The sequence below is a fragment of the Meleagris gallopavo genome, chromosome 2 (genome assembly GCF_000146605.3).
Source record: "Meleagris gallopavo isolate NT-WF06-2002-E0010 breed Aviagen turkey brand Nicholas breeding stock chromosome 2, Turkey_5.1, whole genome shotgun sequence".
Classification (NCBI taxonomy): Eukaryota; Metazoa; Chordata; class Aves; order Galliformes; family Phasianidae; genus Meleagris; species Meleagris gallopavo.
In genome coordinates, this window is record NC_015012.2 from 37391763 (window position 1) to 37417878 (window position 26116).

Consider the following 26116-nt stretch of genomic DNA (forward strand, 5'->3'; position numbering starts at 1 on the left):
GCCAGATGCAGCCCACTGTAAAGCCAACACAGAGGTGGTACAGTCAAGAGAGGGAAATAGACAGCACTGCCTGAAGCTGAGTTTAAAATCTTTTATTATTTAGCTTCGCCAAACAGATAATGGAATCCGAAGTTGAATTGCTAAAATGTTTTGAAGTGGATGCCACCCCTGCCTGAGACAAAGAGGGCCTCAGTGGCAGCAGGGACCCTTAGGTTATGGCAGCAGTTCAAAAGAACACTTTTCATTTTGTATGCAACAATGTAAACTTCAAAAATAGTAAACTATAACCTTTTTCCCCCCTTTTTTTACATAGCGTGTGATCTATCACAGATAGAAATTTAATGGCGAACCAAAATCGCATAAGTAAACATCCTGGTGCTTACAAGTTTCATAAAAAGTGTTACATTTGATGTAAATATATTACATTTTTAACTCTTAACACTCACAATTATGGAGTAAAGCAACTGGTGATTCACCCCTTAGTCCGTGTTCTCAGACCATACATCAGCAACCACGCTCTTGTCTGCTCTGTTGTTCATTTTCAGTCTGATTTTTCCACACATGACCAAGACTTCCCTTCCTCACACTAATGTTAATCAAGTGCAACTCCACACAGGGGTAAAACCTGTGCAAGCGAGACGAGAACCAGGCCCCCTGTGTGCAAACCTGCAGCCCCTAGAGCCTGGGCATGTCTTGGTGTCAGTGGGACCTTGGGCTGCCCAGGGCTGCAAGCCTGAGCCTGCAGCGCCGCCACCCACAGCAGAGCCTGGTTCTCCATGGATAAAGACAAGAGTTCTGTAGAAGGCACTGGATTTCTCTTGCGTGATTCTAAACATGAACTACATCCATGTGCAGTACAAGGAGATTTGGGCTCTGGACTGCTTTCCCGCTAGTACTTTAGTGCAAGTGCTTTTAGTACTTGAATTTTCTTCCGGTTCCAGCACAGCACGTGCTGAGCTATGCAGGGTCATTTCCAACCTTCCTTCCTTCTACTCCCCCCCCATCTGCCTGCCCCCCAAAAGATTCCCTTTTGGTTCCATTAAAACTTTCAGAGTATAGCTCTGGTCAAAAATAAACACGTGATGTAGCATAGCATTAGTTTCTTTTAAATCACAGTGTGCAATGCATCATTCGGTACCTAACGCTCAGAATGTCTGCCCCGTTTCTCATGAAAACCATTCTTTAAAATAATCTATGCAAATATATTTTGACTATATGTTACATTCATTTAAAAAGAGAAGAGAGGTTCTCGGTTTGCAGTTTTTTTTTTTTTCAGTGTACTACTTAAGTGAAAGGTCTGATGTGAAAAAGGTACAAGCAAACAGGACATGCCAAGACTCGATGCCTTAGATGGTGATCATATCAAAACTGTACAGGTATGTACACCGTGGTGGTCAGGTGTGCTTCTTCCCAAGAAAAGACCTTTGCGTCATCGTGTGTAAGGTAACCACAAAGTTTTGGTAAAAAGAGCATTTAATGAGCAAAGGATGACATGGAAGGGCGAGTTCTCCGGCTTTTGTTGGGCAGTCCTGAAGTGACGTCTCCGTTCCCTTCAGGGAGTTCTTCCTTCTTTCGGACTTTGAGACGCGTGAGAAGCTTTATTACCCAGACGTCCCACTCCTCTGGCAAGAGCAACAGGAGGAAGCCCAGGCCGATAATGACGATGGCGATGACTCGGACACTGTTGAAGACAATTTCACTCGTGTAGTGATCAACAACTGTGTGGGACATTGAACTGGTGTTATTACGTGGGACAAACCGTTAGGGCAGTACCCCCTCGCCTCCCCCCTCCCCGGCTCCGAAGGCTGGGCTGGATAAGCAGGAGAATGCTCTGCCTGCTGGTTCAGCGTGGGGCAAGGCACAACTCAGGTGGGAACGGAGAGCAGGCATGAGGGCTCAGGGTACAAATGGGTATAGCTGGGGCCTGCAGCAGCCTTTCACATGCTTCCAGCATTGTGTTGGAGTGAAAAGGCATGCACTACCATTGTTTGTCAGCACTAAAGCAGAGGTCTTCAGAGAAACGCTCCCTAACCCATATGCTGTGGCTCTTGAATTGAGATCACCTGTGTATCCCTGGAGCTGTGCCACGTGGGACGCGAGCACCTGTCTAGGCAGCCAGCAGGCATGGATTTAAGAGCCTGCTCTGGGAGGGTTTTTTCACTCCCATGACTAACACTAGAGCCTCAGGAGGCAGCCTCTTGCCAGTGCTGCCTGCAAGTCCCACATTCACTTAAGGAACAAGGAAGTATAAATGACAACGTAGGAATGGGTTGTTTATTCTGATGCCCATCCAAGAAGGGTAAGCTGGGTTTGCACTCCCCTGTTTACCCTTGGAGCCCTGCAGTCTCTACACCTGTAATATTATTTACCAGGGCAGGCACATGTTTGTTCTAGAGGGTAAGCAATTATATTTGTTTTAATTTAACATTAAGCCCACTTGGAAAAAAAATCATTACGAATTGATTTCTATTTCGTCAGAGAAGTCTTATTCCAGCCTGTAGATAGATGATTTCAAATCTAGTTTGTTTTTCAATAACCCACCTTCTCCAGGCAGTAACTTAAAAAGCAATTTTAGAAATTGTAATAGCTGTACAATATTCTACAATATGTATTTAACAATTAGAGTATACACTTCTAATCAGTGTCATCTCCATACATTTCTAAAAGAAGATCTAAAATGTCTTTAATGGAGGTCTTTGCTTTTATCCCCAGCAACCATCTGGGAGGCTGCAGATCTCACGTGTTCATCAAGATGCAGAAGTCAGAAATCCTTACCCGCATTGACTGGGACGCTCAGTACAATTCCAAGAGAAATCAAGGTGGGGTACGTAATAGCAATTCCGAAATTCAGTAGGATATTGAATGCTGAAGAAGGAAAGAAAACCACCTTTTACTACCATGAAACTAAGCAAAGAGAATGTCACTTGAAATGTCTTTGCTTTATTACTTCCTCTGTATGTTTTCCACACAGAAAACAGGGATCTACCCAGGATGCTGCTGTTCACAGAGAGCTCTGTCCTCCTGGTGCCAATGGCAGAATCAGGGTGAGGTTTGGGCACGACCCATCTCTCAGTGTAATGTTTGGTAACACAGGTGGACTCCTGGCCCTTCCAGCTTTCTTCACCAATCCACCTGGTCTTGTGGTTGGCAACCCTGCCTGTGGCGGGGGTTGAAACTGGATGATCTTTGAGGTCCTTTTTAACCCAGGCCATTCTATGATTCTATGGTTCTGCTGAAAGGGAATACTTCTCCTGTAGGATATTTTTGCCAAACAGTTGCTTATGTCTGGATATATTCACGTATTTATTTATTTCAAGAGAACCTAGCCAGTACTGGTCAAGAGGCACTGAGGCAGCTTTCTCGTAATACATGTACATGTACTGTGACTACTTAGGGTAAAAGAAGCAGAGATTCAGGACAGGGTTGGAGAAGAGCTATTTCCAGCAGAAATGAAAGGAATGTTTTAGGTTATGTGAAACTATTACCCAGTTTAGGGACAAACTGTCAGCACTCTCAACACATCTGGTTCAGCAAGGAACAGCATCACACTTGTGATGATCGTGAAACAATAATGCCTGGATTTAGCATCCTGTCCAAGCTGAGTTCCCTTTGTAGCAGAAGACAGGTGGCCAGCTACCCAATCCCTTCAGCCTCAGGCAGTGCTACATTTTCAAAAGGTGCTTGTCAATTAGGAATGGCCATGAGCTATTACTTCTTTCTGTCAACAAAGGCACCGGAGGCTGGCCTTGATGGGCAAGGCCTAACCTCTGGCTTGGGTGATGCTGATGATCTCAAGGTGTAGCGGTAAGGAGATCTGCAGTGAAATCTTGCAGCACCTTTTAATGATGGCCTTAATGCTTGGGTTTGCCCGTAACAGCAGGAGTAGGGTCTGTATTTCCACCTAGGAATGGGCCCCCCATGACTAACTGAGCTAAAACTTAGAAGAAGGAAAATTGGCTCCAGTATGTCAGAGAGCTGTAGCTTCCACCAGTGGCCAGTTTCTGGTGTGTTGTTCCCCCCCGAGCAGCCCAAAGGCTCCCTGTGTACTCACTCAATAAGAGAATTGAAAATCCGCAGAGGTTTCCCCAAGGAACAATGTCAAAAGAGCTCCAGTATTCCACTTTGGTAAAATAAAGGATGACAGGAATACAGGTAACGAAGAGGACATTGAAGACGGCCAACACGGACAGGAATAAGGCAGCTTCTCCAAATTTTGCACTGCCCAGCAGAAGTTTGAATAAAACCTACAAGACAAAGCCACACGGGCTGCTGTAAGTCTTGCACTTCCCTGGCAGGCAGGCAGCCTAGCTCCAGCAGCTTCCCACGTCCTGTCTCTGCCTGGGGCAAGGGGACTGTGAAGGGAGCACGTATGCAGCAAAGTGGGCCAGACACCTTCCTGTGGGGAGACCTAGTTGTGCTTACCTTGTAGAGAGCAGACATTGAGGCAGAGCCCACCACCAGGGCTATCCCAATAACAGAGTGGCTGTGAAACCCATCAGCGTACGTCATCATCACTATCCCTGCAATAGCAAATATAGCAGCCACGATCTGGTTGGAGAAAACAAAGAAAGCTAGTGTTACTGGACAACCCCCAGTGTGGAAAAATGTGAAAGCGGCTTTACGTGAGAGGGTGATACTTCTGTATCATCTGCCCCTGTCCTGAGATAGGAAATGAGTATCAACCCAGGTTGGTGACTGAGGAGCTGATGCTGCCTTCACACGCAGTTCCCTTGGCTGGCCAGGCTGCAGGGAGAGCTCTGAAAGAGAGGCTGTACTGGGCAGCATGCAGCAGGCCAGCCTAGAGCATCCCGTCTTGGACTGAGGTGAAGAGAGGGGTTCATCTCTACCATAGAGCTTCCCCATCAGTGGGTTCTGGCAGCACGTATGAGACAATAATACACAACTAAGAAACCCCTGGCGCTGGCAGGAAAGGCTCTGAGTCCTAAGGCGGTTATGGGAGAGAGCACATACGTGCCAGGACAGAGAGCAGTGGTTGCCCATCTGCACACCTCCTCCCCTGAGACCAGTACTGCACTCCTCACTGACAGTGCCGCAGGATCGATGAAAACCAGTAAAACACACACTTTTTCACTTTGATCAAAATGGCCAGCATAGCCAGCTGAGATAAACGTGACACTTGCCTGCCTCCAGGACTATCTCGGGATACCCTTACTTATGTACTCAGCAAAACCCAGTTAATTTGTTTTCTGGCTACCACTACCTGGGAGCTGGATGGGTGAGCACAGACACCAGCTGGCAGGGCCAGGCTGTTGGCAGGGTGTCGTGCAGCACTGTGAGCTGCCTTTGGCTGCAACCCTGCACGGCCATCCAAGCCTCCTGCTGGAGGGGAATACTTCCTGCAAAGTTAATTCTCAGCAGCGAGGTACGCAGCTTCTCCTGAGCACTGAAAGCTTTACTCGAGTTGATGAGCAGAGAACTCTTCAAACAGTAGGCAAAATACAGGTCTTACTGCTGTGATTGCTGTTATATTAACACGTGACTGCTGATGTGGTGAGGCCGGAGGGACTCATGGGGCCTTTTGGTTTGGTTTCTGCTGGGTCACCATGGTGGATGCCAGGTGCCATCTGCCCAGCTCCGCTGCCAAAGGACACTGTGTGCCGAGGGCTGCCAGAATGGCAGCGGGGGCTGCGAGGTTTCCAGTTCCCTTGGAAAACTTTAACTCAACAGAGACAAGCAAAGGCTGTTATATGCTCAGAGCAGCACGGAGACAGCAGGCAACCCTGGTACCCTGTTCTGGAGCAGGCTACCTCATTTCTGTTGGGAAATGCAGCAGCAGAGACTCGTCCTTGTTCTCCGTGGGTCTCTGTGCTGCCACTGCACAGGCCATTGCTCTAGGAAAGGGGAAGGAAAGGCAGAAGGAGAGAGGAAGAAGGAAACAGAGCTAAGGATTCACTTACCCTCACTCCCATGAACCTGTCCCGTAGAACAATCCATGAGAGCAAGAACACAAACGCTTTGTTGCAGCAGAACAGCACGGAGACATCCGTAGTGTTTATTTTCTTTATTGCATGTAAGTAAAGGTAGTTTGTGAGTGTCCAGAGAACACCAAAGGGTGCTGCCTTGGTAAAAAACACCTTCAAAGTCAAGCCGTTGTCCCCAAAAAACTGGCAGCACTCCCTACAAAAAGGAGAGAAAGGCAGCATTAGTACACCAGCCAGTCTCAGGCTGCAGCAAACATAGGTTTCTTTTCATTCTTGCTCCTTGTCCTTTCCTCTGGGGAAAGAGGCACACATACCTTAAAGACAAGGAGAAAAACAGATCTCAGTGCCTGCTGCAGCAGCCATCACTGGGCTTGGGCTGTGCTTGGGCCTGGCTCAAGGCTCTGAGCTGCATTCCCTGCTCTGGGATTCTCTTCTCACTGATCTCCACAGCAATGCTTCCTTGTACCGGTTTTCTCTAGTTTCACTAATTCTGGATTGCTTTTTGTAGGCTGCGGCTTCCAGAGGAGGCCTCTTCAGGCACAGGTCTCCCATCGAGCACCAGGCTGTAAGGGGGCTGTAAGTCAATGAAGCCTGAGGAGCATTAGGAGAAATGTGGTCCTGTTGTGCAAGGATGACTCAATACGGTAGTCATGAGAAGCAAGACAGGGCTGGGAGGTAACCCAATAATACAGTAATCCCAGAGCAGCTGGCGCAAAAACCACTTCAGAAGAAAAAACCTTCAGCTCTAGATGTTTTGACAGAACATTCTGGATATAGTTCCTCCTGTTGTCTGGTTATCTCCATTTGGCCCACAGGGGCACTCTGTACCCAGTGTATATCTTGATGCTTTTATTCTGACAATAACAGAGCTGTGACTGTGCAGGCATGTCTGAATGCACCGAAGAGCCTGCCTATGGACATTTTAACAACTCTTCTGCTAATGAAAATGTAACTTGTTAAGAAAGACAAAAACCACTCTAGCTAGCCCAGGAGCAGTCCATAAGCACTCAGTGTCCCACAGTATCCCAAATTTGCAGGATGGATGGGCAACCTGGGCTGTCCCCTTGCAATTCTGCACGACAGAGAACTGCAGCTGTGCCTGCAGACTTGGGCAGTGCTGTGAGCCTGTGCTTATGGATGTGATGGTTTTAAGCAGAATGCAGCATCCGCATGGGCACGCAGCATTGCTTGGTGCTATGGCCAATGAGGCCATAACCCTATGGGCTGCTGTAGGGTCAAGGCATGCCCTGGCACTGCGTGTCTCCACATGGTAGGACTGGAGCTCTGCTCTAATCATGGTAATCATTTTACAAAATAAATGCAAGGCATTAGCAAGGCAATAGTGAAAGGCTGTGGAAAACCAGGTTGGAAAAGTCAAATGAAGAGTTCTCACTGCTTTGATTTTTTCACTCTGAATTATTGCTTCATAACCCTTCATGTGCTAGTTCTTGTTTTTCCTCATAATCTTTTTAATGCGTATCTTCATTAACACAGCAAATGGCAAATTAGCTCTGCCCCATTGTGCATGTCTGCAGCACAACAAGGCTATCAAAATATCTGTCACTGGAACTGAGCATCCCCAGTGAGGTTAATGGCAAGCAATTGGTACCAAAATCACATACTAAGATTTAGTCATGTTGAAAGCAGGTGCAGCAGTCAAATAAAGCCTGCAAATAAAAAATGACACTAAAACTCTTCCCCCACCCCCGCTGAACTCAATTACATGCTTAACAATATTCAACTTCCACCGCCTTTTATGTCTTTACCCATTGCTAGGTAGTTGGGATATTTCTCACTGCTTTGAACCTCATGCAAATGAATGCATGCAATTCTGCCCAAACTGGAAGGAATTCTTTTCATCTCTCTTTGCAAATAAGACCATATCCCAAAGAAGAAGGTAGACAAGAATCAGACAAAACACACACAGCAGTTCCCCCAGCCCAGGGATTCAGCCTCCTGCTACTCTTTGCAAAGCCAAACTATGCCATAAAGGTGAATAAGCCATTGAAGCTGTCATTACATTTCTGGGGTAGATGCATAAGGTAGGAAATACCTGGGAGGAACGCACATACGCTTTACACAAGCCAGCTATTTCACTTTTCAGTCTGCTGACTTCTGCTACAATTTTCTTACTGTCAGTGTTCATACAGCAGCCTTCTCCAAAGCATATTTTCTTCTGCCATTGCTCCCAGTGGTTGATTTTTGTTCTTTGTAGTCTCTACTTCTTGCTTTGTTTGACCTTGCAAGGTGTGTACCTGCAAATTGAATTTAGCTAAATAGCTCCTGATTTTCACCAGTGAGCAAAGGCTCCCTGGAGCAGAGCAAAGCAGCCAGCGTGCCAGGGAATCTGGCTTCTTGATTAGAGACTGGCAGGCAAAACATGTTTTGCTGATGCCTGCACTGATGTGGCCTGCATGGATAAATAGTCTGCAGCAACACTGTTAACAGTCAAACATTCTCCATTCAATGCAAAAAAAATTGTCACGAACCAAAATGTCACATCTTGTCTTCTGCAGGACCTGAAAGCTAGCAGCAGTAAGCAAAAGCCAACAGGACAGCTGAGGTGCTGTGGCAGTTGAAAGAAGGGAACAGAATGAAAGACTTTTTTTCATAATTTATCCTGTTAGGGCCATAGCATTCCTCGTACATTATGTTCACAAGATAGGTAGAAGACTGCTGTGCAGAGATGAAATAAATATAAATTAGGCAAAAATATTCCTCAAAACTCCCCTCCAGGAATGTACACGGTGTGTTTTCTAAACTATGGGATCAGGCCTCCACTTCCCTCTCCCTCATGCCAGTGCCCATGTGGAGTGCAGTCACATCACTATTAGCCTCTGGGTGGGCAGATGTTAGAGCCGAGCAAGCAGAGGCTGCTTCCTGATCCCCATGTAACAGATGGCAATGCTGAGGCACAGAGCATGAAAGTCCACGTGTACTTGAAGGATGCAGCATGAGGAAAACCTGTAGGCTGCGCTTTCTGAGATCTGGGCCTTGCTTTTCCTGCATTGTTTTTTTGCAGCCAACTTCTCTTACTGATCAAGACAGTCTCTATGTGCTTTTTTCTGCGCTGCTGCAGGTTCAGGTGCCAGCAGAAGTTGCATGGAGGCTCCTGTGGCATGTCCCAGATCAAGAACCACTGCAAATAAACCCACCAGCCTCAGCACTTTGCAGAGAGGTGCCCAGCATGCCTGTACTGCCTTCTGAATCTCAGCCATGGAAAAGGTGAAGCTTGCACCACTGTGTCCTTAGAAAGGTCAACGCAGCAAGGGCAGTGACATAAAAGCACCATTTCTGCAGCAGATTACATGAGGAAAAGTTTCTTGAATTGATTGCTCCTGGCTATGGGGTCAGATCAGTTTGAGAGCATATCTACAAATCTGACAATGTAGCAGCAAGCTCAAGCAACAGGTTGCTCATGGCTGTGCCATGCCAGCACTCTGCTCACAGCCTGGCAATGAGTCCAGGTCAGTGCCCAGTACATCCTCTCACCATCCCCGCTAGGCCTCAGGGGCAATGTCCCCTACCCTGCTGTCCCTCTATGTGCCTGGGACACCACAGGATTTTCTTGAAACTCAGAAAGGATAGAGAAGCTCCTGACATCAGGTACCATACACTTGACTTCCTCAGCTCTGGGGATGAAGAAAAAGGCTTGAAGTGAAGCTTAAAGAAGTAAAGGTCTGAAGCTTGTCACCATACCTACCTGCTTACAAACTGGAAAACACTACCTGAGATACTAAGCAGTTCCTCAGAAATTGACATTATTTAAAATAATCCAATGGTTGGTTAATGCCCATATTTATCTGTAAGTATTTTATTAAATGCAAGAAATGACCCTAGAAGCCAATCCAGATACAGCTACCACTTTTAACGACGTTGAGCAGTACTTGTTTCTACATGTAATTTGGAGCCAATGTTCTGCCCTTATACTTTTGACTATTCCGAGAGTTTCCATCTCATTGCTGAAACTTACTTGGATAGGAAATGAAATGAGAAAAATGTCTTCTCTTGAATTAAACAAAAAATCTCCAGGCTGATCTCAATCCTCCCAAGTAGAGTGGCAGAGGCAATTGGTTTTGTTGTGCACTGTACATGTGCCAAACTATGTATTTGCACAACAAATGGTCCCAGGAAATGCTTTGCTGTGGATTTACATAATACCCCAGAATGGCTCCGAAAGAAGCAAATAATACAAATCTTACAAACCACACGAATACATATTTCCAAGACAAGTCCTAGCATGCACTCAGAAGCCTTAATGAGACACTGTTTAAACTAACAACAACAAGAAGCAGTTTAAAAGTACAAGACCAGATTGCAAGGAGAAGTCACAGAGTGCAAATTGTCCTAGCAAAACCTGGGAGCCTTGGGCTGCAAAAGCATGGAGAAGAGTCTCCCCAATGCCCCTGATGCCTCTCATTGTCATGCCTACAGCAGTTAATCCCTTGTCCCTTCCATTTGGGACTGTCCTTCCTCAGGGCGTAGGTCTCTAATCTTCCCAGTGCTTCCTAGCTGATGATGATGCCAAGGGACATCAGCACCTTTTCTTGAGGGGCCTGGCACTGTTCCCTGCCTGCAGCACGCTGCCAGCTGTGGGACTTCCACCAATCCAGAGTGGAAAATACAATTTTGGAAAATGCAGCAAATGCTGCTAGCAGAAAGAAGCTTTTAATGCAGCAGTGTGCACAGAGCCATCAGGCAGTTGAACTTCTCACATGCTGCATTACCCAGCAGTTTCCTAGAGGTATACAGAGCCTAAATTGCTTTATACTTCTCTGGATTATTGGTTTTACGCAAATAAAGTGTAATACTAGTGTTACATGTAAACTCCAAACACTTGTAGACCAGACAGACATCACATTCGGATGTACTCAGAGCTGAGCTTTTTGGTGCTGCTCAAAGGCAGCATTTTGTGGAGCAGCTGGTTACACAGTCCACAAGGGGATGCTGCCCTTGACTTCACCTGCTTCAGCACACAGCATCTGTCTTAAATCTAAGCCAGATCCCAGCCCACTAGAGGCCAGTAGGCACTTGGATGACACATTCGCCCAAAGTAGAACGAGCGGCTGATGAAAGAGGGAGTAGAAAGAGGACTGGACACTTTCCAGGTGCAAGGGGGGAGCCCTGATGAGCCTGTGGTGCAAGCTGTAGGCAACTGCTGCTGCGTGGAGTCAGCGGATGGGCCCATTTGCACAGCAGGGTGTGAGGGCAAGAGACTCCTTTCCAGGCTGATGTTGGGCTGAAAAGGAATACACAGAAAGGACTGCCAGCTCTGACAGCAGCACATAAAAGCACAGGCTCAAGTAGCAGTCAGCCTGTTGAACCAGGACTAATCACCATCCTTCCTCCACAGCAGCAGGAGGCTGGTAGGAGTGACCACATAGAGCACAAGCAGAAGACTTGGTCAAGATCAAGTCACAGCATAGTGGGCAGGTGGCTCACATTCTTTCTTTTTCATTCAACAAATCAAGTGGATTCCATCATTCTGAGTAATCTTTCTCACTGTCCTGACAGTGTAGCTGGCTTAGAGACCTTAGAGCCACACCAACCCCACATCAACCCCCAGAAACCTCCATGTTCCCCGCCGGACTCTTCTCACTCTGTCCTTGAATCTGACTTACAAGTTCTCTCTTGATTCCACCCTCGTATTCTGTTGAAAAAGCAATACATTCACGGGACGCCTGTAGGTGCAGAATGGATATTAAGACTGTGACTCAAAGGCAGACTGAGTCATTCCAAAGCTATGACTATCTTTTATCACACAAACTGACAGGAGATCTAATGGGAGCTGTGACTGCAGCTGACCATCCATTTTGACAACAACACTGCCAGTCATGTTCAGCGTGCACTGCGTGGCCTTATCTTCCTCCTGGACTCATCAAGACATGATGAGGACAGGGAGAATGCAGCCAGAGGCACTGACATGACCAAGGTCTTGCTTGCACAGATTTCCAGCCTGGTAGGGTAGCTGACAGGTAGGAAGGCTGTTCTAGTGCATCCCACCTACCTAGTGACTGCGTGGAGCCAATGAGCACTAAGTAACTGGGACTCTCCCCTCTGAAGGCAGTGTTCTCCCCAGCAGGGTGAGCAGCAGCACAATGTAGCCAGCCGCCATTTGGGTACTGCACCCAAGCTCTGGGACATGTGCTGGTGCCACCCATTAAAAAGTGAGCTCAGCAGGCTGCAGAGGCACAGTTAGCAGTGAAGGACTTCCAGACTGAAAAGCAGCTGCCAAGGGCAGGACTGGAGGTTGGCTGTGAAGCTCTGCCACAGCCTTCCCATAGAGCTTGGCCAGGCCCCAGGCTCACATCCCCCCTTCAGCAGTGCCCTGGCCTGCTGAGGTAAATGCAGCCAAGCACTTGTGCAGCGCTCGGTGCGTGGTGAGGGACAGCGTATACAAACCCAGGGAGAAAAAAACTAAACATTGGGCTCTCAGGCCTTTCACTGCCGGAGTCAACATCATCACTGCTCTCCGTCATCAGCCAAAATTTCCATTGACGTCAGTGGAAGTTTGGGGCATGAAAGGCCTGTGGTGTCTGAAACTGTGCAGCGATCGCTTGAGGATATCTTGAGCTCGGCCTGTTCTGATTTATATCCGGCTTGTACGCTGCAGCTGTGACCTGCGCCCGCTGCTACTTTTTGGAAGAGTCAACTTCTGCGAGAAGCTGGCCAGCTGGCCTCCTGGGAATCAGGGTTCTGTAGCCGTTGGTGCAGGCAGACATAAAAGCAGGCAAGAATAAAACATCTCTGTAACAGCTGGTGCCTCGGCTTTTGAAATGTTCAGGTTTTGGCTATGCTTATTTAGAAGCACACTGCTGATGGGAGGGGAAACAGTGCTGTTGCATCTTGGGAGAGGGAAGCAGCAAGACATGTGGCAATACAAGGAGGAGAGAAATGCCACTGTGGTAACACTGGCTGCACGAACACCAGTGTTACAATGCATATAACCAAATATATATATGCTAGAACATACACACGTACACTCCCACACATTTACATTGGACTTTCATGTCTGTCGATGGTCAGAAAAACCCCACATAAAGCTATGTGTGGTTCTAGCTGGAAAAGCAGTCAGCCTGTGGCTCTTCTTGCTGGTGATACCATGGCCTTAGACCATGGGCAAAACTGATCAGCTCAGTAAATCCTCACTCAATAGCAGCATCAAACTGTAGTACAGATAACAAGGGAAATAACCTCACAGCCTACATACTAACTGTTCAGCACTGTGACACGATGCTGGGGCAGCTGGGAATAGGAAAGCATGCGATTCAGGGACTACTGAAAGAGATACTATCGATTCAGCATCTAATCAGTGAAAAGAAGGAAAGCTATACAAAAAGAAAGCAGAGAGCTCACTGACACATCAGAGAAGCTGACACACAGCACAAATTGCTGCTAGATGCATTAAGTAAACTGAGATTCATAAAGGAAATTTTTTCTAAATACTCATACTTATGGTCATTTTTTTGAGTACCCTGTGTCAACAACAGGTGAATCTTTTCTGCCCAAAGTTTGTTTGCCTTTTTAGTTACACTGCTGATGTCTGTTTAAGACAAAATCAGAGCAGCTCCTATCCAGTATGTTCTAACTTCAATATGTCTCGCAAAAAGCAGCACAGCAGAGGGGTGGCAAGTCCTCAGGTTCCCATGGGGGTGGCATCTACCCTCATACTGGAGCAGGACTTAACAGCACACTTCAGAGCACAGTGATCTTGGAAACAAGTGTGTGAGCAACTGAGAGACTCAGCAGCCTTACACCACATGAAGTGAAGGAGTACAGCTGATGACTTTAGAGCCAAAAGGGTGGTGTTATAAAACACCACATACAGCACTTCTGAGATTCGTATTTCCCAACAGCTTTACTTGTTTTGACCTGTCTCCCGATGGGATATTTTTTCAAAAAACATGTTCTACACTAAGTTCCTATTGCTGGCTGCATTAATTTATTGTAATATTGATCTTAGTATGAAAGATAATAACAGAGTGATACATAACAGTAAGTGACTTCTCTCTGAGTTACTGGTACATTTAGGTCTCTCAAGGCACGCAATAACTGAGAATAGCTTGGAAGTCAATTACTTTTTCTAGAGGAGAAATATGTAATTTCTGACTCCCAATATGAGTACTTGCTTGTTTCAAAAGCAGACAGGCAAAACTGAAACTACTGACACCCACTGTGTTTTCAAAGGATTGAAAAGCACAGAAATGGAGCCATGGAAGCTCAAACTGCCAGAGACCATGCTGAAGGCAATCTAGGCAGGTAGAGCTGCAGTGAAGAGTTGGGGGAAACTCGTGGTTTGAATCTTTAAAGCCATCTGCATGAGGAGGAAGTGCTGCCTATGTGCCAGATATGTACAGAGAATAAGATGGCTCCAGACACCTGACATTAGCATCCACATGCATATGTGTATATTTCCTATGATGTGTGTCTGATAGAAGAGAACTATGAAGAAGCCCATTAGATAGGCAGATCACAGAATGGCCTGAGTTGAAAAGGACCACAATGATCATCCAGTTTCAACCCCCCTGCTATGTGCAGGGTCACCAACCACCAGACCAGGCTGCCCAGAGCCACATCCAGCCTGGCCTTGAATGCCTCCAGGGATGGGGCATCCACAGCCTCTTTGGGCAACCTGTTCCAGTGCATCACCAAACTCTAGGTGAAAAACTTCCTCCTAATATCTAACCTAAACCTCTCCTGTCTCAATTTAAAACCATTCCCCCTTGTCCTATCACTATCCAGCCACATAAACAGACATCTTCCCTCCCTGTTATATACACCCTTCAAGTGCTGGAAGGCCAAAAGAGGTCCCCCCAGTGCCTTCTCTTCTCCAAGCTAAACAAGACCACTTCCCTCAACCTTTCTTCACAGGAGAAGTGCTCCAGCCCTCTGATCATCTTAGTGGCTTTCCTCTGGACTCCCTCGAAGCTGCAGCAGGGACGACAAGCTCCAACAGAGCCTTGCTTGATGATGCTGTTGTGAACTCAGGGTCCTGAAGCAGGAAGAATAGCAAACAAGCAAACCAGAGAGCTGCAGAGAGTACTCTATGCACACTGTTGCACTGGACTGCCCAGGACTTTAAAAATAGTAAGTTGACAAGGTCATTAAGCCTTAGGGTCCTTTTATTCCAGAATAGCATAGCTTTATTTGCCTCCCTGGTTTCACCCAGAAGAACTAGGTGGTGCATATGTGGGCTGCTTCTGTGCCCCCACTTCTGGCACATGTGGTGTTGATTTTTTTTTTGCTACTCTAGACTTTACAACCAACATCCTCATTAGAGACAAAATAAGAGCATAAATAACCTAATGGGGTTATTAGTCCTCAATTGCTTCATACAGAATGAAGTAAAGCAAGCATGATATTAAAAAGAACAGAGCAGGAATACAAAGGGAGAGAGAGAGATCAGATAGAATTGATTCGTTCCACAAGTAAACTAAGAGATGATGACCTGAAGTAACTGCACTACTGAGAGGTTATAAGAAAATGAGAGTCATTTGAAGCTTGTGGCAAGACCAGAAACGACAACAGTGGTGAGAGACACAGAAATCCAAGGGAAGCAGAACTTCAGATTTCAGATTTGCTGAATTTAAAAAAAAAATAAAAAAAAATACTCAAGAGTTCAGCTGGTGGAGCAATCTGACACTGGAGATTGCCAGAACTGCTGGAAGCCATGAGCAACTCTCAGAATGGGATGCTTGCAATTATTATTTATGTGTTTGGAGGGGATGTGCAGCTGTTCTTTGAGGCCAGGAAGAAATTTGCTTTAAATCTGAAGCCTTCCACAGATACTCTGCTTCAGAGTGCTGATCTGGATGCTTTAGAAATGTTACATTATTTATATGAAATAATTCATAATATTAAGGTTTTACTCCTACAAGAGAAGAGATGGTGGAGCCATCATCAAAACATGGCAAGAAATCTCTAGCCAGAGACTGGTACCACAGAAGTATGAAAACACAAAGCAGTCAGGTTTTCTCACTGCGTGGGGGGAAATGTCAGTGCCTTTTGGATCAGGCTGCTACAGCACACACTGCTCTCCTTCTTAGTAACATTTTTTATGTACTTGTTCTTTTTCTTTTATATTTTTATTGCCTACTAAACAGTTTCTTTCAGCTCTGCTCTGTGTGATCTACAGCAAAAGGAAAACAGTTCTGTCCAGAGGAACACTCTGGAAACATCATCCTGACAAGGAGAGAGCTGGTACCACTCCAGCATTTAATGTGACACCCTAATCTTGGCTGCAAATCTGCATACGAGGATTTCAACCTGGTCACCACTAAAAATACCAATTCACTTCATAGAAGACTTAGAACCAGTAAGAAGTCCTTATCTGACACGGTGATAGCGCAGGAATTCTGAACAGGGTGCAGAATTCTGAGTTAATGAACTGGGAAAGCCATCTGCTGGTCCAAATGCTGTACTTGTGCTTTCAGCATGAAAATTATTGAAGTAATAATACTTTTGCCCATCTTGTGCCAGCGTGGGATAGACTTGGCAGTGCCTGTGAAGAGATGGACCCATACAATGCAGGAATTACCAGCCTGGGTTTGCCAAGCCCCAATCTGTTTCCAGCATCATCCTTCTGCAGGACTCCCTGCTCTTTCTTGTCCCCTTCCCACTCTTCCACTTCATTCACCTTGGAGGCATTAGATAGGCACCCCTTACTCAGCTCCTCTCAGCCTGGAAGACAAGCATAACTCCCTGCTGATGAGGAGCAGTGAGAATTAATTTAGTTAACGAAATGTTCATTAACTAACACACTCTGAACCACTTAGGTACTTCAGCTCTGCGTTTGCACAACTCTTGTCTTTGAAAGGATGATCTAAACTGCAGATGCCCTACTCAGCTCATCTGAGACCATGCCAGCCTCGCCAGCATGAGAATGGTCCTGCAGGTGGCCCTGCAGGTTGCTGTGATAAAGAGCCATCCACCCTGCTGCAGAGCCAGCTAGATTTACTAAGACTACATTGCTTGTAAAGAAAACAGTAAAAGTACCTCCTGGGAAAGAGCACAGCATACAGTGGGAGAGTTAGGACTATCTGCAGTGGAATTACATTGTCTAGTAAGAGCACCTGGAATAATGGAGAGAACGGTCCTATGATACTTAAATGGTAAAGTCTGACTGCTGATAGTAAATTCCTGGGGATTCAGGAGCACAATATCTGTATTTGTCTCAGAAATGTGAATGTGACATTTGAAACTGCCGAATGAAAATGTCAGATTTTAACCTGGATTTCCCTAAATTGGAATAGATGGTGCATTTCATGCTAGAAATGTTCTGACCATTATCTGCTTCTGTGTTTATTACATTTTGATGTGCCTCTGGTAATGGCTTTAATAAACTGCCTGGAACAGAGCCTGTTAAAGAGTTTTCTTGCATTTAGATGTTCAGACACCACGTGATCAACTGTAGCACAGATGATCATCATTTTACAATACAGAATTTCTAAAATAAAACATAAGAATACCAGGAAAGACCCAGAGGAACTAAAACTTGATTTAGGGTCACAAGAGTAATTTCTGTTCTTCACACATTTTTGACTGTAGAAATCAAACTCTTTCGCTACGCATCAGCTAAGTGTGCAGCACATCCATTTCTACAACATTCACTTCTAGCTAAAACGAAATAGCTCTGTTTCAGACATGCAGCTGCATTTTATGGCACCATCCTTGAATTAAAGGGTAGGAGTTACAGGGAGTGTGGGTATGTGATTCTCGAAGCAATGCTGTAAGGGGCTGTGCAGTGAGACTCCCTCCTGCCTGCAGGTCCTGGAAGCTGAGCTGCAGTGAGGACAGCCAAGTACTGCCAGATACATTACCGGGTTCATTTGTCTTCCACCTTCTGCTCCTGTGACATGCTTATTCCTTCCTCCGTTTTGGAGAATGACCTTGTGATCCTTACTTCCAGGATAATGCTCTGCTTCCAGAGCAGCTGCACCAACAACAGTCAAAAACCTGTTCCCTTCTCACATGGAGCAAACACACCAATAAGCACAGCGCATCCTGGCTGCAGGTTTGCAACCTGGGAGAGGAATGGACAGCCACTATTAATGCCTGAACTGGAGGCATGCCTGCTCTGTGTTGTGTATTTTTTTTTTTTAAATAGCAGATTTATAAAGCCCCTGGACTTAAACTGTAATTATAAAATGGCTTTTCTGGCTTTCTCCCAAAGCTGTGGCTCCACAGACCTCTATCCAAATATACTACGTGATTTGCATTGGATACCCTTTGGCTGTAGTTATGGTCAGTGCAATTGCAGCCACGTACAAGGATTGCATGAGAAATGAAAAAGCTTGGTTTTATAGCAGAAAGCATGCAAGGAGGAGGCAGAGCATCGCTCTGAGAGCAGCTAAAAAGCAGAGCAGAAAAGCACAGTCGGCTGCCCTGTTTTGGCGTGCCTGCAAATTCTTACACATGCATAGCAGGGGGTGTTGAAAAATTTAACAGAATTACTGCTGGGGATGCATCACTGCCTACATATTCTGTAAGCACTCATCTCAGTTGAAGAGCAGGCACACATTAATTTAACCAGATGACTTGTTTGTGTTATCTGGAGAAACAGGCTTACATCTTTCTAAGACTCCCACAGATTTCTCTCAACCTTGGATTTCAGGAACAACTTTTGGTTAAAACAGCCCACCCATGCTGGATACCATACTGCAGGCCTCCATGGGGAACATTCACAGGGAGACTTGTCAGCTGCTTTCTATCTCTTTAGTGGACTTCAGTATGATCTAGATATCTTACTTCAGGTTGTGACATAAAGGGATGAGACATCAGCATTCCACTGGCAGAAAGCTCATTTCAACAAAAGAGGAATCAGATCTTTAGAAAATCCTGGGCTCATCCTCATTTACAAGAGCATCCCTTCCTGTTCATCTGCCACACTGTGCTACCGTATCACATTCTATGTTGCTCAAGCTTACGGATCTCAGCAAGGAGCAAGAAAAGCATCATCCCAGTTGATGCCCTCAGGCTTCTGCCTATCCTTCCCTCAGCAGGTACTGTGGGAACAATGCTATCCGCCACATGGACACACACAGAAGCAGTCATCACTCATCACAGATTTCAGCAGATTTGTGTGCATGTACATGTCTCAGCCCTGTCTACAAGCCCTGTGACATGGGCACAGTATTTGTTGGAAAGCACCTAACTCAAGTCACCAGTGCAGATCAGAGTTTCCTAGGAGTTCACTTCAAACAAACATTGAGCAATAATGACACTTTACACAGCTGCATGAGGTAGGCAAAGGTAGCATAGGTTTAGGTAATTTAGATCCAACCTAGCATGCATGCTAGCAGAAAAAGGGAATTAAAAATAAACAAACAGAGCACAAAGATACGTGAATGAACAGTTCTGCAAGGAAATGTGTCTGGGCTTGAGTTAAGTCAATGTGTGGCCTGTGAGAAAGAATGAGACAAAGACGACTAAAGCTAAGTCTCTTTACTGTTCATCTCATCACATGGCATCTAAGGAATGTATAAGATGATGGATGTCTTAATCAGTTCACAGCATCACAGCTGCTGAAATAGTTGGTAGGTGGGCTGAGCCATAAGCCAAGACATTTCATGTGAGAGAAGCTCAGCAGACAGCTTCAGGACTGGAAGGAAGAAAGTCATGTTAACTGCCCAGCAGAAAGCACAGAAATTGAAGATACAAGGCAGGGGGAAAAAAAAAATCTAATAATCCTTGCTCTTCAGTTTTGATGCAAAATTTAGTTCATTACTGTACTTCTTTGACAAATGGATATTTAACTTTTTTCTTAATGATCACTGAGGCTTGTAACAATAACGATGCACATACCAAACTAGAGGAACACGGTTAGTGCATATCTTAAAAAGCAATTTTCCCTAGTTCTAGAGAGTAATCTGTGAAATAACGGCAGACTTACTTTACTAACTCCCTGTCTCCAGATTTTCTCACATTCAGTACCAGAATAGGTAATGCTGTTTTATGTAAGGCTGCAATTAAAAGTTAGAGGATCCTAAGAGACCTTTGAAAATTGAGGTTTGTGTGTGTAAGGCAAATGCTTGCAATCAAATCTAATGTATACATAAATCATCCCAGAAGTGAAACCAGCAGAGACAAATGATTCGGTACTGAGAAAGTTCACTAAGTTTCTCATTAAGACAATATAAGAAGAATTTGACAAATAATCCACAAACAGTGCAAATGAGAAAGCCACAAGGAATTAGTGAGTTTCTCGACGTTCACACTAAAAAATCCTGAGAAGACCATATTAAACCCAAAGCATAAATTAATATTCAGGTCCTGAAAGACACTGACTTTTTCAGTGGGCTGAGGACTGTCAGCACCCACTCATTTCAAAAGGAATTATGGGTAAGCGACACAAGAGTTTTAAATAGAGATTTTAAAGAGGAGAAAGCAGTTAAACTTGGCATTGCCACTGCATGGCATCAGCCACAACAAGACTGTAGCCCAGAAGAGGGTGGCAAGACATTGTTTAGAGGGAGTTTTTCACCTTGGAAGTAGGGACGGCATGCACAAACGGTCATGAAGAAATAATTATTTATCAAAAGCTAAGAATTTGATATAAGTACTAGGTGTATAAAGAATGAAAATGTGTTGTTTTCCAGGAACTCTTCCAACTCTACTGTAATTCATATCTGATGGAAAGAAGAGGCTTTACTACTACTTTGGCACAGCTTTGTCCCAGGGCACTGCACAAACCAGAGCAGGCACTTGGCCATGCTGACAGAGGGCTGGCATGGCTCCTGGCTGCTGCCTAAGGCATTAGATCTATCCTGCAACGTGTGGGGGGGATGCAGGGTGGTGTAAGGGGAAACTGAGTACCCATCCCACAGCCCGGTTAGGCACACTGGTGGGGAGGGCCAGCCTGGCACGTTGTGCTCACAGGGATCTCCTGGATAACCACTGCTCATGCTCCTGCTCTGAAATTCAGAGGGGAAGGAATTTTCAGAGCTGTGCTGGCAGTGCTTGAAGACAGGTGCTTGAGAATAAGCAGCTTTCCCACTGCAGGAAGGCAGGTGTCAGCTTGCTCAGCAAACAATCTGGGGCCTGATCCTTGAGACTATACTTGGCCCCAGGGACCCACAGAACAAGGCACATGTTGTGCAAGGGGATTTGTTCACCCCAGTCAAGGTCATAACCTATGTTTACCCTAGAGTTAGTACACCTGTGGCTTTTTTTTTTTCCTTTTTGAACATTTTTGCATTTTGTAGGAAAACTTCTGATCTGGACGATACTCAATCAAGACCAAATACAATACAACATACGGAATTTTTCAGTCACCCCTGCAACTTATGTCTAGTTGCTATTCTGCATATCCCTCTACTAGGAAACTGAATGTCTGCAGAAATTACTTTTGCCACAGGATTCCACAGAATTAGCAGCATGTAACCTGTAATACTGTACTCAAACACATCATTAACAAAATGGATATACTTATTCCGGACATAAGTCTTACCAATGCCCCTCCCTGGTCATGGTGGGAATCACAGAATTGCAGGGGTTGGAAGGGACTTTAAGGGATGATCAAGTCCAACCCCCCTGCTAAAACAGGTAACCGTACAACAGGTAGCACAGGTACACATCCAGCTGGATTTTGAATCTCTCTATAGGAGATTCCATCACCTCTCTGGGCAACCTGTGCCAGTGCTCCATTACCCTTACCATAAAGTTCTTCCATACATTAGTACGGAACTTCTGACGTTCAAGTTACTCCTTGTTTTATCATGACACACCACTGAGAAGGGCCTGAAAGAAATGGACTCAACAGTTTCATCTTCTAGGAAAGGCTGCTCTCAGGGAATTGATAAGAGTTGACTTTGGGGAACCTTCATTCAGATTGCCAAAAGTAAAACCACCTGTTGTCCCTCTAGCACGTGTAGGCGCACGCATACATATGTACATACATACAACAACAAGGAGACATTTCCAAAAACCTTCATTACTTGCTCACTGCTCCTTCCAAATGAGTTACTGGTTTCCTCATAGTCATCCATAAGAGCAAGGAATCCAACAGCAGGACTTTAGGAAAGCTGCCCAAAATACTTTAACACCTCACTGAGTCTATCACAGATAATTCAAAGTCACAGTGCCTCACAAGTTCCCCATCCAACATCCTGACTTACAAAAGGCATAATCTGGCTCATTTACTGCGACTGTGCAGTGGTAAACTGTTACATCTGACTCTTCTGTGAAATGCTCACCTACAAACTGGAATAAAGATCTTCAGTGGCTGTGCTCAGTCCTTTTTAAAACGTCATGGTCTGTGATGAAGCCGAGAGAGAGGTTACTTAATAAACTTAACCCCTTCAGAGAGAGAAAAAGTACACTGCGCAGCAGTTCCTATCATCACAAATTTCTTTTCAGACCACTTCACAAGAACGACAATCATAGCAGTGCAGCGTCACTGTGAGGTGAAGCCCTTCACTCAGAGGCCTGCTAGCAGGGTGCCTGTCATGGCGTTGGGCTTTGTGCTGGGCCCCAGCAGGGAGCACTGAACTAGACTGCAGTAGAGGCAAAGCACAAGACAGATACTAGGCATCAATTGGGCATACTGAGAGCTGCGTATCACGTGGAAGAATCATGTTTGAGGTCCTGAGTGAGCCTGAATCCATGCTAGTGAGCTTATCTGTGGGAGCAGGTTAGTTCATCTGCGATAAACCTCATCAATGAGGCCTTGCATTTAACCTCCTGCAGTCAGTCTTACAGTATTCTCTGCATGTCTACATTTTGTGAGGATGAATTAGCTCAGATCTTTACTTCTGGGTGAGGAGAGGCTCCTGAGCAGGAAGCAGCACTGGTAGGAAGCCACAGGTTGATATTTATGCCTGTTTACAGGATGCAGTTCACATCTCAGCCTTGTTGTTTCTACCTGGGACAAGCCCCTCAAGATGAAGTGCCAGCCTGTACCACTGTGGGGGGGGGGGAATGATATCATCACCTAGTTATTCTTCAGTATTAAAGACACAGCAAAAAGCACCAGCAGAGAATCAAGGGCTTTTCTCATTTGGCTGATGCATATTACTGGGGAGCTGGAAGCAAATTTCAAGTGACAAACTCATCCAGATCTTCATCCTGACCAACTCCAGAGCTGCACCAACGGGAGCTATTTTTGGTTTGAAAAGAGTGTAAATGAATTGAGAGTTTGGCTTACGGGGTTACGGAGAACTGGATAACATGATGACAGAAGGGCTTTATAAACATTTATTATTCAAAATCTCTTCTGCAAATGCAGATACGCCTAGGCAATTATCTCACTTTAGCTGCAGATGGGCAATTTTGATGCGATTATTATGCACCTTCAGTACTACAAAGCTTTCAGCGCCATTCCTTTTGAAAATGACTAAATTATACAGATTGACAAAACTAATGAACTATTGCATCTTTTTCCTGTCAGCTGCACACCATCTCGGAGGTGCCATCAGTGAGCTTCATGTGGCAGAGCCTCACAGTCACAGCTGTGGGCCCAGAGCACAGGAGAGTCCAGCTTCTCACTGAAGGAGGGCAAACCGACCATAGTCCTCAGAGACCAGGTTACTGAGAAAGGATGGTTTACCATTACACATTCAGATCATGGCATTAAAATGAATCTAATATACTGTTTGTCACCTCCTTCACAAGTCTCCCTAGGGAGATGTTTCTATATTATCTAAAATCTTGGTTAATTACTCTTCTGTGATAGACTAAGGCTTTATGGGAAAATGTGACTCCAGATATCAGCAGTATAACAGTGGAACACAACAACAGCTTGTTTTTAGCACAACTACTATGGAGGAAACACACTTGCCTTCCGTTTTTTGAAACTACTTGTCTCTGCTTTCTTCCAGCAAACATATCTGAGAAGCCAACTGGTAATTTTTAGACAAAACAAAGTTCTTGAGATAGATAATATTTTACAGCTTGCCATCCAGAAGGTAGGTCCAAACTTAACTACACATTCAACTGATATGATCTTCCAGTGCAATGTCCTCATTACGATTCCTGTTAATTTAAAAATAAAGCCAATTAAATACCCCCCTTTGAAAAGATCTCAAGAAAGTATCTTATCGGTTTGGTAAATTTTAATTGTACATTCATGCTTGTTAAGAAACAAATCTGTTAACACATAACATAGCTGTTGGTGGTATGATTAAATACTTTGCAGACACGCTGACACGACTGCAGTCACATAAGAGGGGTCTGGACCCCTCTTAACTTGGATATAGCTCTGTGGCTGCTGAGCCCCATCAGGCCCTGGAATAACCTTAACTAAGAATGGACTTGACCTATAAGCAATACCTCTAAGCACACTGTTCACTGAAACAATGCATGATTTTCTGATCGAGCTGAACTCATAGAAGAGGATGTATAAGTACTATTGTTTGTATGAGTTTTACACTGCAGCAGAGCTCAATGTACTCTGCACTGCAGCAGGCCATGCCTGCCCCTTTATCTCTGATTTCTAAGCATGCACTAACCACTCCTTTGGGATGCTCCTGTTTTTCAGGTTCCTGAGAGCTCAGCCACACACTGTTAGAAATCTTCTCCCTTGTTCTAGAATCTCACACATGTTGTTTGAAGCCGCCTAGTTCCTTCTCCAGTCCACACATGACTTAACTGATTTTCATTGCATTCCACTACCATTATCCCTTTTACACAAGAGTCCTTCTCTAGAGGGAACAGTGAAAAATTATTTGCTTATTTTAAATTAGTAAAAACACCGCATATTAATACAGTTTTAAAAAATTTTAATAAAGATAACTAATCAAATCAACATGCTCTTGTCAAAAGACAGACAAATATTTAAGGCAGCTTTCATAGAAAGGGGCGAACAGCAGCAGAAGGGCTACCATTCATGCCAAGGCATGAATACACGTAGTTTTGGGATTTCTATTGCATCTTTTAGTATCCTGCCTCTAAAGTACACAAACTTAAATAATTATATTTGTCTCATTATATGCAGATCACTAACCTTTAACAGAACAAAGAAATAGATATGATGAAACTCTGCACTCATCATGTGAGCTCAGAAACCTGTCATCATCAGGACAAGAAACCTCCACAGGTTGCATCAACCAGAATTACAACCTGATGTTCAGGATACCCTGGAGAGATGTCTAACAGCAGCACCATTTGTAAGATGGCAGAAACATCAGACAGAATTACAGAGCTGTAACTTCATTTTTATTCAAGGTACTCCTACCTTGAATAAAAGTATTGAGAGTTTTTGGCTATTTAGTGTGCTATTTAATAGGAGAGTTTTTCACAGCTGAAGAATTTTCTTTCTGTCCTTGAAAATCTATACGTACTCCAGCTGAAAGCATAAAAAGCCAGACTAGTGAAGAAAACTGTAGTTTCAGTGCAGAAAAAGCAGCATGTAATTTTCAAAAGATACAGAGAAGCAAATTAAGGAGAAAAAAGAGTATTAAATGGAAAGAAAAAAAAAGTAAGATGCTTTTTAGAGGCAGTGCAAATACAAATGCCAGATGACGTATAGAAAAGTTCTACTGTAGTAAATGGGCCCAGGCTCACATTATCTAAGGACACTCAATGTCCTACAGGAAGGTTAATGCTGAGAGGACATTCACAATGACATGATGTCCTCAAGTTTAGCATTTGCACCTGCTGAAAGAAACAGGAGATGTCATCCTTCATTTAGTCTTCCATAGGCCCATTCACCCTGTGGGAGTCTGAACTTTTTACTGGTGCAGTGGAAGGTTTTCAAAGTTATGAAGGAAATGCTGCAGGAGTCTCTATGTACTGGCAAAATAAGCAGCTTAAGCAAAGAGATAAGTAACCATCCAGCTCCAAAGAGAAGGAACGTGGTTTGGAAATTAAAAAACCATAAGCAGCTAAAACCAACTTAACAGTCAGGGACATGGGGAAGAAGGGATGGATAATAAGGCCACAGTGGACTTGATTAGTATAGGCTTACTGAGTACAAGAGACCAACATGACATAGTGATGACTGTGAGACTATGAAGTAAGTGAGTCTCTTTCCTTTAAACACACAGAGCAATAGCCCTGACTGACAAACAAACAACAATGGATTTTGTTCACTTTCTCAATTTCCCAGCAGATTTTCTGGCAGGAATCTACCACTTGGATAGGTGTTTCAGCACTGGAAAACACAGAAATCGTTGTCTATGCTCTTGCATACCTATCAAGCCTGTTTTCCCACCACTCATATCTTACCAATGTTTCCC

The 26116-nt window shown here is 44.8% G+C and overlaps 1 protein-coding gene across 2 annotated transcripts in view; it reads right to left on the reverse strand.

The window, feature by feature from the left end:
• Window positions 1-1251: 1251 nt before the first annotated feature.
• SLC35F3 (solute carrier family 35 member F3) overlaps window positions 1252-26116 on the reverse strand; it is a 35140-nt gene continuing 10275 nt past the window's right edge. Inside the window, exons 3-7 of one of the 2 annotated variants that reach the window (XM_010706999.3) lie at window positions 5919-6138; window positions 4423-4548; window positions 4052-4244; window positions 2776-2865; window positions 1252-1718 (exon numbers count right to left, since the gene is read on the reverse strand). In XM_010706999.3, the coding sequence (XP_010705301.1) occupies window positions 1474-1718; window positions 2776-2865; window positions 4052-4244; window positions 4423-4548; window positions 5919-6138 (874 nt within the window). In that variant the 3' untranslated portion in view covers window positions 1252-1473. The remainder of the gene's footprint in view (window positions 1719-2775; window positions 2866-4051; window positions 4245-4422; window positions 4549-5918; window positions 6139-26116) is intronic. The other variant, XM_031552419.1, reaches the window with a different exon arrangement.